The 16,100-nt window shown below is 45.8% G+C and overlaps 1 protein-coding gene across 1 annotated transcript in view; it reads right to left on the bottom strand.

Moving 5' to 3' along the window:
• The window catches only part of slc6a3 (solute carrier family 6 member 3), a 108,054-nt gene that overhangs the window by 48,624 nt on the left and 43,330 nt on the right, over positions 1-16,100 (bottom strand). The window contains exon 6 of the mRNA XM_041184285.1: positions 5,374-5,477. Within this exon, the coding sequence (XP_041040219.1) occupies positions 5,374-5,477 (104 nt within the window). The remainder of the gene's footprint in view (positions 1-5,373; positions 5,478-16,100) is intronic.

Genomic DNA, 16,100 nt, shown 5'->3' with positions numbered 1-16,100 from the left:
TTAAAATGGATACGAAATAATAAAAATTCAAAGTTAAAATTGAAAATGCAGAAGAAAGATATGGGCCGGCAAAGAGAGGACAAATGGTTTTATCATTTAGAACTCTGACAAGTAGATCTTCCACAACATTAATCAAGTTGAAGATGCATTTCTTTCATCTGCACCTGTCTTACTTTTGCTAATCTTACTCTCTGTCTCTTCCTTTCCCCTTCTGCATTTTTGTGCCAATTTTCTGAGCTTTTCTGCTTTTTCTACAGTTGGTGCTTTTTGTGCATCACTTGGAATGTTTTCATTATTTGCTGTTCTATTCTGGTGAATAGAACAATGGGCGAGCTGTGGAGAACTCTGCTGCTCATTCATCTCAGTTCCCCCAAAGTGAAGGCTGCCAAATGCACATCACCTGCGTGCAGTTGTGAAAAACGTTGACGTGCTTTCCTGCCAACATGGATGAATGATATGGCAGGGTTTCAAGAGCCTGGTGGGATGGCCTTTTAATTATATGTTGATGCATTACAATTAGCTCCCTGCCGACCGATGGTGGGAAATGCAGCCCGCTGTCAGCAGGCTGACCAGACGATCACGGCCCTGTTTTCACACGGTCGTGAAGCAGGTCGTGCCATATTTTCTGTGCACACCTCCTATCACGCCCGCCATCAGCGGGCTCGGAAAATTCTGCCTTTAGTGCAGGTGACCCTTTTAGTCCATACATGTTACATAGTCATGATGGGCACAAAGAAAAGGGGTGAGGTAGAACCACCATGGTGGGCACAGCTAGAGGCTATGTCATTAACTGTATACGGACAGATATAACACCAGATATTCACCGGAATAGAACAGCAAATAATGAAAACATTCCAAGTGATGCACAAAAAGCACCAACTGTAGATAAAGCAGAAAAGCTCAGAAAATTGGCACAAAAATGCAGAAGGGGAAAGGAAGAGACAGAGAGTAAGATTAGCAAAAGTAAGACAGGTGCAGATGAAAGAAATGCATCTTCAACTTGATTAATGTTGTGGAAGATCTACTTGTCAGAGTTCTAAATGATAAAACCATTTGTCCTCTCTTTGCCGGCCCATATCTTTCTTCTGCATTTTCAATTTTAACTTTGAATTTTTATTATTTCGTATCCATTTTAATCTAGAATTTCCATGGGGATTCTCCCGATTTCCCGCTGTATATTTAGTAAGAGATTAGCAGAAAGTCTAGAGAAAAGGCTGGCTGCACCTTTCAGGAATGGTTTCCAATGATCTTCTACAAAAGTTACAGAGTTTTGGATGATTGAGGGAAGATCAGGAGGACACTGCTGAAATTCTACTCCTTTATTTTTATCTAAAAATGTTAACTGCTTCTGAAATGCTGGCATTTTTGATCTGCAGCCCAAATCATTCCAAACCTGTTTCTACTCGGCTGAAGTCAGATCTAAAGGTCAATTTTTCACTCCATCAGAAGACAAGGTCTTTGAAATTTTAACATTCTGGATTGGTGCAGGGAAAACTTACATGAATTTTGAGTTAACCCAGAGAGCAAAAAAACTCAAGAAACAATTTGATGTGCAAAGTAAATGAACATGCCAAAATAATTTACCTCCATAAAGCACTCTAGTGGTCAAACACATAGTAGTGGGAGACAATATAGTACATTCAAAGTATAATTGTAATATTTTCAAGCTAGTGAATGATTCCTGTAATTCACTATTAAAATAATATGTTATTACAAGTTCTATCATGCGATGCCATACCTTAAATATATGCTAAAAGTAATGTAACAGTTATGAAACATAATACATTGGGCAGAACCATCTCAGATTTGCACTAAATGCAGTAGCAGGTGGGAAAAAATGTTTTACCCACTGGCCGCAATGGTGGCTTTTCACCCCATATCATCCCAATCCTGCCTCATTAATTATGCATTCCTGGGAAACAAGCCGTTTCAATGGTGGGTCGATGGGCTCTCATTCGCCTGCCACGCTATCACCTCACTGCTTGATCACACCGTACGCCACATCTAAAGTGCAACCATGAGCACACCTCTCAGTGTTTCCAGCCCAGGGCTGCTGCAAAAAAGGCATGGCCCCGAAAGGCAAGATGACATCAGTTCCCCACCCCCACACCCCCAGTTTAATGACGCATCCCTCAAGTGTCTTTTGGATGCAGTGGAGGCTGCCGCGATGTCCTCTACCCCAGCTCTGGCCACAGGATGGGCAGCAACATCACTAATCCAGCATGGGAGGCGGTGGCAGCAGTGGTCAGCGCCAATGCCCTGCAAAAGAGGACAGCTACCCAGTGACACTGCAGGATGAATGGTCTCATCCGTTCTGCCAGGGTAAGTCACTCTTCTCATCCCTCTCAACTCACACACTCACAAACCCATTACACATCCACAGGGATCTCACACCTCAAGGGACAACACCATTAACTCTCACACACACTCTCACATCTCCATCAGGCTCAAACCCCCTCGATCTCATGTCCTCATCCCGTCCATGGCTCCGTTCAACACACAAACTTTCCATGCAGTGCCATGTGTCCTGCTCACACTCTCTCCATCTTTTTTCATGCAGGAGAAGCTGGCTCACTTTGAGGAACATGCCATTGCCCTGACTGGTGAGAATGTGGATGGTGCCTGCGGCGACAGTGATGTCAGCAGTGAACACCTACATGAGGATCCTGCATCACATCATCCCTCTCTCAACACAAATGTCAGTGCTCTCTCTCCTGCTTTTGACTCTGCTGCCATGCACTAATTATCTCTACTTGGGTGCACAGGGAGCTCTGCCAAGGGACCGACACCAGCCAGCCAGTCCCTCAGCTCCATCCAGTCCTTCACCTCCAGCCAAGAGGACACCTCCTCCATTGAAGAGCTGGTAAGAAGCAGCCTGGAAGACCTGTCACAGTGTTTACCCACACCCTCCACCAGCACAGACACACACACCTCGGTGGGACCTAGATCTAGGGCAGGCTCAGGTTCACAATCTGGTGGTCACTGCATGGACACGTATCCACAGCATGAGGAAGCAGGTTCAGCTGATCTCCCCAACACTCGGAGGACAGCTGGGGAAGAGACATTTGTGAGGTTCGAGTCAGCTGACAACCCTCTGGGTTTGGCCTTCCAACTCATTGTGGAGAGTCAGTAGAAGGCAGGAAACATCACACGGAGCTGTTGGAAGCCTGAGCAGAGTGGCATGCAAGTTGGAGGAGTCTGTCTGCCTGCTCTCTGATGAAGTGATACCCAGAGGTGCGCGTAAGGAGGTCTCCATGGGGAGGGATGGCAGATGCCATGGAGACCCTAGTCCAGCAGAAAGCAGAGTTGTGCACAGACCTGCACTCCATTGCAGTAGCCATAGGTGAGTTTCTGCAGTGGCAATGCAAGAGAGAAATAGGGCACCTCAATGTCTCCCGAGTGCTCCTTCCCCTCAAGAAGTCAGGCATCCGAAGGGAGGAGGAGGTGTTCTGCTCAGGAATCCTAGAGGCTGTCCTCTTCCTCTGAGTCCCCTTTGACTGTGAGCCCCCTCAATCACATCCTCTGTCACCGCAGAGGAGCAGCTGGCCCAAGGGAGGACAGCCAAAGCAAACCTGGGCCCCCGAGGCCTCGGCTCCCTAGAGGACCTACACCGAAGTCATCAGAGACAACAGGACCAATCATTGCACAGGCTGTCTCCACCCCCTCCTGTGGATGTCAGGGCAGCACTTGGAAATCTAAGGTGTTCAAAACCTAAGAAATTCTGATCATATATGGTGAACACATTTTGTCACTTTACAATCTAAAAATATATTCACTTTCACTGAATAATGTGTAATGGTGTCTTTCAGCTTCATTGACAGGCTTTGCATTCACCCCTCTGCACCCCACCACCACCAACTAGCAGTTCAGCTGCATGCAGCTGGCCCACGAGTGCAGGGCCTTTCAGAGCCTCATGCAAGCACTCTCCCACACACACGATCCTTCCCACAGACCACTCATCTCAGAGTTTTTAATGCTGCCTGCTGGGGTTCGCTTTCAGCTGGCCTGCATCTTCATCCCACCCACTGATCACACTCCCTTGCAGTGCCTGTTCTTGTCCACCACAACTCTCATTTCACTTTCGATTTAGCAAGCATGATAGTGCTACAGTTTTTCTTGCACCCTTCCATCCTTTCCCCTCCCCGAGTCACCCATTTCCTTTCATCCATCACTGTCAAACCCCCAGCATCACTTTCCACCTCCCCTCCGTGATCTACCAGCCACAACCCTTTTCTTTTGGGGATGCCCAGGTGAGTGTGCATGTTCTCTTCCTTCCCGTAAATCCCAACCCCATCCACATTAACCTCCCTGACCTCCTCCTTCCCATCCCTAGGTTCCGTGTCCACCTCCAAGTCCCCACCAACCACCCTCAGCATCCCTTCTACCGCACCCTAACCCTCCTACCCTATTGCCTTACTCTGCCATTGGTCATTCTCACTATTCCCTCTTACCACGCCCACCCTCAGTTCAGTCCACACCAGGCAGTCAGGGACTCAACAGAGTCCTCCTTAGCATGTTGACCTGGACATCCCCCAATCCGGATTCCTTTCCCCCGCTGGACTCCTTCCTCCACCCTCGCTCCCTGCCCCCGGGACTCCTTCATCCCCCCTCTGAACCTCAACACTGCCCCCCTCTCCGACACATTCGTTCCCCGCACCCCCAACCTCACCCGCAACTTCTGTACGTCACTGTTGTCAAGACGTGCTCTGTGCCCACGTGGGCAGATGATCCAGTGTGAGGGGATGATTCTGGCATCATGGGCTTATATACAGATATATTACAAGGAGGTTCCTGATGTCTGACAGTGGGAAACACGGCACGCCATTGACGGGCAGAGAGGACAATTGCAAACTGGTTTCACGACATCGTGAAACTGATTTTTGGCCAACTCGCCATGTTGTCCACTCACTCCACCAAACATGCCTAGCACCAGCAGGCACGGAAAATCCCACCCATTGTTTCTCAAATGGCATTACAGACATTCCCAAATGGTTTCAGAAATCCTTCACAAGAAATAAAATGATGAGCTGGGCCTGAAACATGAAGGTTCCCATCATTTCCTGATCTAGCGTAGGGATCAACTCCCTAACTGTACAGAAGCAACCAAATAAATATTCTCCTCTTAGACAGGAGGTTCTTTCAAAGTCGGTGAAGTTTAAATTGGGACACGTAGTACCCATTGTACAAGTCACAAGAAGTGCTCAAATTAGCAGTGAATGATCCAGTTTGGCTCTTGATAAGAAAACTGGAAGAGAATGATCTGGATAGTATTAACTAATAGCCAATCAATCTAAAGGCAAGTTGTTGAGTACTGTGCTCCAAAAGGTATTAGAAGCATCATACAAAGAAACCAAAGAAAGCAACATAACCTACCTGTAACAATTGTTATTAAATTTGTTGTAGCTTGCAAATGCTATTAGTACACCAAACCCCACTCCAAGCGAGAAACATATCTGTGTAGCTGCATCTATCCAAACCTAAGAACAAAACAGATACACAAAGGAGAGAAAAAGAGCTGTTATTAGAGATAATTGCAGGATCCTATTCAGCACAGAGATCAAAGACAATATTAAAATAAGGGCAATTTTGTAAATTGTTGCAGTGTGCATCTGTACAATCTGTTTTGTAGGTTACCACTCCATACTTGGTTATTGGCAATCGGGGGAAGGATGCATAAATTGATGTCTTTTGTATGTGTTTGCTTGTACAAGTTCAACATATTAGTGTGAACACCACTGCAGAGTAAAACGCTGCATGCAGGCAGTCAATAAATTTACAGACTTACCTTGCTAAAAATGAACTGATTTATTCAATATTGATCAGCTATTGACATTTAAAACAAAGTTGCCACAGGTGCTATTGAAAAGTCAGGATCTATTTACATTGCAACTTCCCCAAGTAAATAATCAAAGCAAATGCCACTTGAAAATTATACTTCTGAGAAAGGTATCTGTAAAATGTCTCCTCGGCTTAACAACTAACACATTATTGGAAAACATAAACTAACCAGTATTATTTTCCCCTTCTTTCATAAAGCAAACAAAAATCTACCACTTAGCACACAAATTAGTCAATAGGCTGGATTTTCAATAGCAGGTTGGGGCAGGGCAAGAACGGTTGTGAGCGAGATTTGAAAATCATAGTCCCAGAGATTATCTCGGGATCCCGACACCTCCATGACAGTTTCAAATTTTCAAAGCACCAACAGGAGGGACGGAGCAGGGACTGCAGCTGACACTAATTAAGAGCACCTTAAGCTCCTTAGGAAGCTTTTTAAGGAGCCAATGCAGAGTAGACTTTTTCGGGTGATCCAGACCAGTTCTGTCTATGTCAATGCACAGCTTTTGGGTTCATTGCGAAGCCCAAATAATTTTATTTACAGCGGTCTTTCAAACAAACCTGTGGAGTCAACCAAGACCGGCACAAGTGCTAGTCCTACCAGTCGTGCAAGGCCACAGTCCCGCTCTTCCACTTCTGACGAGCGGCCTGCTCAAATCAACAAAGCAGCGGCAGCCTCCAATATGGCTATTGCATACCTTGGCTGCTGGCCCTAGGCAGACAGCTCCCCCTTTCTGGAGGTGCTTGGTGCCTCTAATTGAGCGTTGAGCTCGCTTCCTGGCCAATTAGGCCATTTAAGATTAAAAGTCACGTTGTGATACTGACACAGCTCGGGCACAGAGTTGGGACACAGAATTCACCCGTGTGTCAGGTTCCCAGCCCCACATTGAAAATCTGGCCCAACTAATCTTCTTTCTAAGCTATGTTTTACATTAGCATCTGTACAAAAGTCTTGTCCATCTGTCTTCAAGGACACATTTTCATTTGTTGCTCCCAGCATTAACAGGGCAGTGACAATCTCAAAATGAGGTTGGTAACCTGACTGACCCATTAACCTGGATAATGTGGTCAATGCCATTTTGAAAGGATTTCCCTTATGCAGCTCGCTGATTATGGCATACTTCTTTTGGGCTGCAATAACCAGCAATAAAGTAACTATGGTGGAGGCAACTTGTGATTGCAGAATGGAAGGGTCCAAGAGTGGCGGCCGACCAGGTTCTTCTTGTGGGCCACAGGGGAACACTTCCTGCTCCTCCATGGTCCACAAAAATAACTCCAAGCTTACCTTTGCAAAGACTCTTCAGGTTCCATCGTGCATCTAATTGTATGGCACACACTCTGACTACTTCCAATCTAAAATGGCAATCAGGTCCTAGGACTCTAATTTTCTCATTAAAAGAGATCTACTTCCTGAAATAGGCAGGTGCTGTAGTAGGTTTTTTTCAAAATGGCACCAGAGTTGGATGTAGAATGATTCTTAACTGTAAATAGTAGTCATCATTCAAGGAGAAATGCGGCTAACGAAGTTACTCAAGCTTAAAAGAGACCTGTCACTGAGATTTGCTGATTTCAATTCAAGAATCTTGAGGGAAGCTAAAGAAGAAACAACATAGCTTCTCCTCCAGAATTTTGCAGAAACAAAAATTGTGCTGGGATATTGAAAGACATCAAATGAGATGTGAGAAAGAAAACAGAACTAAGACAGTAAATTACACATTATTTAGTCCTACTATGCCAGGAACTTCTTTAGGGCTTCCCTCAATTGGCTGATGTAACTTCAGCAGAATTGAGAAATGCCATTTATAGATCTATCCAGGATTTCTGCCAAAATTAAAGTGGATTTTTAAAATATTTATTCATGGGATGTGGGCATCACTGGCTAGAGCAGCATTTATTGTCCATCCCTATTTGCCTTTGAGAAGGTGGTGGTGAGTCGCCTTCTTGAACCGCTGCAGTCCAAATGGTGTATGTACACCCACAGTGGTGTAAGGAAGGGAGTTCCAGGATTTTGACCCAGCGACAGTGAAGGAACGGTGATATATTTCCAAGTCAGGATGGTGAGTGACTTGGAGGGGAACTTCCAGGTGGTGGTGTTCCCATCTATCTGCTGCCCTTGTCCTCCTAGATGGCAGTGGTCATAGGTTTGGAAGGTGCTGTTGAAGGAGGCTTGGTGAGTTCCTGCAGTGCATTTTGTAGATGGTACACACTGCTGCTATTGTGTGTTGGTGGTGGAGGGAGTGAATGTTTGTAGTTAGGATGCCTGTCAAGCAGGCTGCTTTGTCCTGGATGGTGTCAAGTTTCTTGAGTGTTGTTCGAGCTGCACTTATCCAGGCAAGTGGAGAGTTTCCATCACGCTCCTGACTTGTGCTTAGTAGACGGTGGACAGACCAGGAGGTAAGTTACTTACTGCAGGATTTCTAACCTCTGACCTGCTCTTGTAGCTACAGTATTTATGTGGCTAGTCCAGTTCAGTTTCTGATCAATGGTAACCCTCAGGATGTTGACAGCAGGAGACAGAGATGGTAATGCCATTGAACATCAAGGGGCGATGGTTAGATTCTCTCTTGTTGGAAATGGTCAATGCCTGGCTGGTCAAGAGAACTGGCTGTATGCCTTGTGGCGTACAGAGAGTGGAGACGACAGAAAAGAGAGCAGCGGAGGCGTCTGGCTGTGCAGAGGGAGGAGCAGCACCCTCAGGAAGAAGAGGTGGTTGGGGCTTCCCAACACCATCAAAGAGCCACAGCTGGTCAGTACCTAGCTAGACCCAGGGTCTATATACACTGCCTTTCATTCCTGCAGATGATCAAGAACCAGTGTCACCGAAGACTGCCAGGGAACTGGTCAGTCACATCTGTCACCTTCTGCAGGATTTAACACTGCGGGGCATGGAGGGCATCCACTGCTAGTGGTCGTGAAATTGTCTGTAGCACTCAATTTTTATGCCAGTGGCTCCTTTCAGGACTCCACATGTGACCTCTGTGGGACATCACAAGCCTCCACACAAAAATGCAGGGACACCATCTTCATTTGTGCATTTCGCCAGGTACCAGGGCAGCCAGGATGCAAGAGCACTGGGATTTGCCCAAATCTCAGTTTTCTGCAGGTGCAGGGTGCCATCGACTGCACTCACGTGATGCTCAGATCTCGGTGGCAACAAGCGGTTGCCATGTCAACCGCAAGGGCTTCCTCTTGTTGAATGTGCAGCTAGTGTGTGATCACCACAAACACACCCTGCAGGTCTGCGCATGGTTCCCAGGGAGTGTCCACAACTCCTACATCCTTAGCAGGTTTCAGGTTCCTGACATCTTCCAGGGTCCATAGAGGCTGCAGGGTTGGCTCCTCAGGGACCAGGGCTACCTGCAGAGCACATGGCTGATGAAACCTGTGTTGCAGCCTCAGACTGCAGCACAGAGAAAGTACAACGAAGCTCATGTTGCAACTTGCACCTAGATGGAACAAACAATTGGAGTATTGAAAATGAGGTTCTAGTGCCTGGACCAGTCTGGTGGAACCCTATAATACAGTCCACAGAGGGTGTCACGCATCATCGTCACCTGCTGTGCCCTTTACAACATGAGCTGCAACGGGGTGAGGAGCCAGCTAAGGAGGAGCTGGACATCTCCAAAGAGAAGGATGTTGATGGGGATGAAGGTGAGGAGGTCCTTGAAGGTGAGGATGATGGAAATGAGGCCATCACACAGGCCACACAAACCAGCTGCCCTCAGTATGCCTTCATAGCTGCTTGACTCGTGGGGGCTGATGATGACGTGCAGTGAGGAGACACCAGAGATCCTCACATTGCATCTGTGAATGTTTGACTTCGAAACATAGAAAAATAGGAGCAGGAGTAAATCATTCAGCCCTTTGAGCCTGCTCCGCTATTCAATATGATCATGGCTGATTCTCACTCTCTCCCCATACCCCTTGATGCCTTTAGAGTCCAGAACTCTATTTATTTCCTTTTTAAATATGTTCAGTGATGTGGTTTCCACAGCGCTCTGTGGCAGAGAATTCCTTAGGTTCACCACCCTCTGAGTGAAAATGTTTCTCCTCATGTCAGTCCTAAATGGTCTACCCCATATGCTGAGAATGTGGCCCTTTGTTCTAGACCTCCAGCCAGATGAAACATCATCTCTGCATTCAGGCTGTCCAGCCCTGGCAGAATTTTATGTTTCAATGAGATCTCCTCTCACTCTTCAAAACTCCAGTGAATACAGACCTGGTCGGCCAAATCTCTCATGTGACAATCCTGCATCCCGGGAATCAGTCTGGTGAATCTTCACTACCCTCCCTCTATGGCAAGCATATCCTTTCTTAGTTATGGAGACCAAAGCTGCTCAAAACACTCCAGGTGTGGTCTCACCAAGGTCCTGTACAGTTGCAGTAAGACATCCTTGCTCCTATACTCAAGTCCTCTCGCAATGAAGCCCATTTGCCTTCTTAAATTCTTGCTGCACCTCCATGCTTGCTTTCAGTGATTGGTGTACAAGGGAACCCAGGTTCCTTTGTACATCAACATTTCCCAATCTATCATCATTTAAATAGTACTCTACATTTCTATTTTTCCTGCCAAAGTGGATTACTTCACACTTATCCATGTTATACTGCATCTGCCGTGTATTTGCCCACTCCCTCAACCTGTCTAAATTGAGAGATAAAAACAAAAATTGCGGACGCTGGAAACCCAAAACAAAAACAGAATTACCTGGAAAAACTTAGCAGGTCTGGCAGCATCGGCGGAGAAGAAAAGAGTTGACGTTTCGAGTCCTTATGACCCTTCCACAGAACTGAGCAAATATAGGGAGAGGGGTGAAATATAAGCTGGTTTAAGATAGGGGATGGGGGAGAGAAGTTGGGGGGGGGTGGTGTGGTTGTAGGGACAAGCAAGCAGTGATAGGAGCAGATAATCAAAAGATGTCACAGACAAAAGAACAAAAGAACACAGAGGTGTTGAAGGTAGTGATATTATCTAAACAAATGTGCTAATTAAGAATGGATAGTAGGGCACTCAAGGTACAGCTCTAGTGGGGGTGGGGTGGAAAGACTAGCAGGGCATAAAAGATTTAAAAATAATGGAAATAGGTGGAAAAGAAAAATCTATATAAATTATTGGAAAAAACAAAAGGAAGGGGGTAAAAAACAGAAAGGGGGTGGGGATGGAGGAGGGAGTTCAAGATCTAAAGTTGCTGAATTCAATATTCAGTCCGGAAGGCTGTAAAGTGCCTAGTCGGAAGATGAGGTGCTGTTCCTCCAGTTTACGTTGGGCTTCACTGGAACAATGCATCAAGCCAAGGACAGACATGTGGGCAAGAGAGCAGGGTGGAGTGTTAAAATGGCAAGCGACAGGGAGGTTTGGGTCATTCTTGCGGACAGACCGCAGGTGTTCTGCAAAGCAGTCGCCCAGTTTACGTTTGGTCTCTCCAATGTAGAGGATACCGCATTGGGAGCCATGAATGTAATAGACTAAGTTGGGGGAAATGCAAGTGAAATGCTGCTTCACTTGAAAGGAGTGTTTGGGCCCTTGGACAGTGAGGAGAGAGGAAGTGAAGGGGCAGGTGTTGCATCTTTTGCGTGGGCATGGGGAAGTGCCATAGATGGGGGTTGAGGAGTAGGGGGTGATGGAGGAGTGGACCAGGGTGTCCCGGAGGGAACGATCCCTACGGAATGTTGCCGGGGGGGGGTGAAGGGAAGATGTGTTTGGTGGTGGCATCATGCTGGAGTTGGCGGAAATGGCGGAGAATGATCCTTTGAATGCGGAGGCTGGTGGGGTGATAAGTGAGGATAAGGGGGACCCTATCATGTTTCTGGGAGGGAGGAGAAGGCGTGAGGGCGGATGCGCGGGAGATGGGCTGGACACGGTTGAGGGTCCTGTCAACAACCGTGGGTGGAAAACCTCAGTTAAGGAAGAAGGAGGACATGTCAGGGGAACTGTTTTTGAAGGTAGCATCATCAGAACAGATGAGACGGAGACGAAGGAACTGAGAGAATGGGATGGAGTCCTTACAGGAAGCAGGGTGTGAGGAGCTGTAGTCGAGGTAGCTGTGGGAGTCGGTAGGCTTGTAATGGATATTGGTGGACAGTCTATCACCAGAGATTGAGACAGAGAGGTCAAGGAAGGGAAGTGTCAGAGATGGACCATGTGAAAATGATAGAGGGGTGGAGATTGGAAGCAAAATTAATACGTTTTTCCAAGTCCCGACGAGAGCATTATAATTGTCTAAATTGATTTGAAGCCTCTTAACACCCTCCTCATTGATCACATTCCCACTAAGTTTCATGTGGTCAGCAAACTTGGAAGTGTTACATTTGGTTGCCTCATCCAAATCATTGATATATACTGTGAATAGCTGGGGCCCAAGGGCTGGGCCTTATGGTACCACTAGTCACCGCCTGCCACTCTGAAAAAGACCCATTTATTCCTATCCCGTTTCCTGTCTGCTAACTAATTCTTAATCTATGCCCATATATTACTCCCAATCTCATGTGCTTTAATTTTTCACACTAATCTCTTATGTGGGGCTTTATCAAAAGCCTTCTGAAAATCCAAAGACACCACATCTACTGGTTCTCCCTTATCTATTCTGCTAGTTATGACCTCAAAAAACTCCAATAGGTTTGTCAAACATGATTTCCCCTTCATAAATCCATGCTGACTTTGTCTAATCCCATGGATATTTTCTAAGTGTCCTGTTTTCACATCCTTTACAACAGACTTTAGCATTTTCTCTATTACTAATGTTAGGCTAACCAGTCTGTAATTTGCTGTTTTCTCCCTCCCTCCTTTTTTAAATAGTGGGGTTACATTTGTCATCCTTCAATCTTCTGGGACTATTCCAGAATCTTTAGAATTTTGGAAGGTGACAGTCAACACATCCACTATTTCCTTGGCCATCTCCCTTAGTATCCTCGGATGTAGATTATCGGGTCCTGGGGATTTATAAGCTTTCAGTCCCATTAATTTCTCCAGCACTATTGTTTTAGTAATACTAATTTCCTTTAATTCCTCCTTCACACTAGACCCTTGGTTCCCTAGTATTTCTGGGAAGTTATTTGTGTCTTCCTCCTGGTTGTTTAATTACTTTGCAATTTCCTTGCTCTCTATTATAAATTCTCCCATTTCAGACTGTAAGGGACCTACATTTGTCTTCATTAATCTTTTTCTTTTTACATACTTAAAAGCGGACTGTAAAAGCTTCTATATGTTCCTTGCAAGTTTACTCTCATACCCTATTTTTCCCCTCTTAATCAATCTCTTGGTCCTCCTTTGCTGAATTCTAAACTGCTCCCAGTCCTCAGGTTTGCTATTTTTTCCAGCAACTTTATATGACTCCTCTTTGGATCTAATACTATCCTTAATTTCTTTTGCTAGCCATGTATGGGCCACTTTTTCTGTCGTGTTTTTGCTCCAGAAAGGAATGCACAGCTGTTGCAATGCATATATTAATTCCTTAGATATTAGCCATTGTTTATCCACCTTTTCAAGAAGTTCCCCAATCTATCTTAGCCAACTCACACCTCATACCTTTGTAGTTTCCTTTGTTAAGATTTGGGACCCTAGTTTCAGATCAGACTACTTCACTTTCCATCCTAATGAAGAATTCTGTCATGTTATGGTCACTGTTCCCTAAAAGACCCCACACAACAAGATTTTAATTAGCCCCTTCTCATTGCACAAAACCAAATCTAGGGTAGCCTATTCCCTAGTCAGTTCCTTGACATACTGGTCTCAAACACCATCTTGTACACACTCCAGGAATTCATCCGCCACAGTAGCATTGTTAATTTGATTTGTCCAGTCTATATGTAGATCAACGTCACCCATATTACTGTAGCGCCCTTGTTACCTGCATCCCAAATTTCCTGTTTAATGCTGTTCCCTACCTTATCACTACTGTTTGGAGATGTATAGACAATTCCCACTAATGTTTTCCACTCCTTGTTGCTTCTTAACTCCACCCATACTGATTTTATATCTAGATTTTCTGAGCCAATATCCTCTCTCACTATTGCACTAATTTCATCTTTAACTAACAACGCCATGCCACCTCCTATTACTTTTTGCCCGTCCATCCTAAATATCGGCTACCCTTGGATATTCAGTTCCCAGCTACGGTCACCCTGCAGCCATGTCTTTGTAATCGCAATCATATCATACCCATTTACATCTATTAATTCATCTGGCTTATTGCGAACGCTCCATGCATTCAGATACAGTGCCTTTAGAGTTTTGTCTTTTAATATTTTTAGACATTTTTTGTACTATGGCCCTATTTGCTGCTAGCCCTGGTTTCTTCTGCCTTCCATTTTTGCTTTCCACTTTTCTGTCTTTTATTCCTATCTCTGTTTCCCTCTCTTGTGTCTCCCCTCTCAGGTTTCCATCCCCCTGCCAATCTAGTTTAAACCCTCCCCCACAGTACTGGTGAAAGCCCCTGCGAGGTCATGGTCCTACCGGGGTGCAACCTATCTGGCTTGTACAGGTCCCTTCTTCCACAGAATCAGTTCCAATGCCACAGGAAACTAAATTCCTCCCTCTTTTATCATTGCTCCAGCCATGCATTCATCTGCCCTATTCTCCTATTCCTGATCTTGCCAGCATGTAGCACTGGCAGTAATCCTGAGATTACTACCTTTGAGGTCCTGCTTCTTATATTTATTTCCTAGCTCCCCATATTCTGCTTGCAGGACATCATTCCCTCTTTATACCTATGCCATTGGTACCGATATGGACCACAACCTCTGGCTCTTCACCCTCCCCCTTCAGAATGTCCTGCAGCCATTCAGTGACATCTGTGACTCTGGCACCAGGAGGCAACTTACCATCCTGGTGTCACGTCTGCGTGTTCCCCTTACAATAGAATCCCCTATCACTTCTGCTCTCTAGTCTTTTCCTCTCCTCTGTGCAGCCGAGCCACTTGTAGTGCCACGGACTTGGCTCTTGCTGCATTCCTCTGTGAAACCATCTCCCTCAGCAGTATCCAAAACGGAAAATCTGTTGGAAAGGTAGATGGACCCAGCAGACTCCTGCACTACCTGCCTAGTGCTTTTACTCTGTCTGGTGGTCGACCATTCCCTTTCTGCCTGTGCGTTCTTTACCTGCGATATGATCACCTCACTGTACATGCTATTCACGAAGATCTCATCCTTGCGGATGCTCCACAGTGACTCCGAGTGCAGCTCCAGCTCCAAAACATGGATTTTGAGTAGCTGCAGCTGGAGACCCTTCCTGCACACCTGGTCGCCCTGGACACTGGAAGTGCCCCTGTTTTCCCACATCACACAGGAGGAGCATTCCACTTTGCTGAGCTGCCCTGCTATGACTTACCCTTAAATTACTCCCTTTACTTTTACTTCCTCTAGTTTAGAGAATATTAAGGACAGAAGAAATACTACCAGGTACTACTTACCAAGGCCACCAGTCTTCTTACTGAGAAAAGGTAGAAAATGAAAGGATCACCTCCCTCCTTCTTCACTGAAATCCCTCTCTCACCAAACTCCAACCAGCCCAAAGCAGCACTCCAGTGCAGACAAAAGCAGTGCTGTAGATGACTTACTTTTATGCTATCTGAATCTAGCTTCTGAAAACCTGTTTAAGCCAGTTAACTAATTACTATCTGCATCTGTAAACAGAGCCTACATAACCCCTGTTTTAAAGCTGGACTAAAATTCACCTTCTCCCAATCCAAAGAGCAACTTTTAGTTAGTTGCTAAATTAAAGGAAGATTAGACTTTAGATGGAAATGAACTGTTAAAAGTCCCTCTTTCATGAAACTCCAACTGAAGAACTTTAATGCAGCCCAAAGCAGCACTCCAGTGCAGACAAAAAACTCCAGTCTGGCTGACGGCAGCGCACATACCCTCTGTGATAAGCCTTCTGTCATGGAGAAGCAGCGGAGGCCTTAATAGTTGTTCAATTCCAGGAGGGTGATGACGACTTTCAGTGGGGACACTCCATAGATCTTCAAATTTCCACTGTGAATGTCTGACTCCTGTCTGGCTGAGGGCAGACTTGTTTGAGCTCTGTGATCAGAGTCATACCATGGAGCTGCAGCTGTGAAACTTTAAATGCACCTGATCCTTTGTCAGCCTTCAGCACCCAACCCCTTCAGGAGCACAGCGTCACTGGTCACAGATGCTGATGAGATGGCGGCCAACCCCACCTTAAAGGTGCTGAGAGCACACAGAGAGAATGATGGAACTCTGTGATGCCTGCCCACGACATTCTGGCAGCAATGACAAGCACCATCAAGGGGCAGACATCAGTA

Source organism: Carcharodon carcharias, chromosome 3 (assembly GCF_017639515.1).
Source record: "Carcharodon carcharias isolate sCarCar2 chromosome 3, sCarCar2.pri, whole genome shotgun sequence".
Taxonomy (NCBI): Eukaryota; Metazoa; Chordata; class Chondrichthyes; order Lamniformes; family Lamnidae; genus Carcharodon; species Carcharodon carcharias.
The sequence above is the reverse complement of the archived record's forward strand: the minus strand, read 5'-3'. Positions and strand labels throughout refer to the sequence as shown.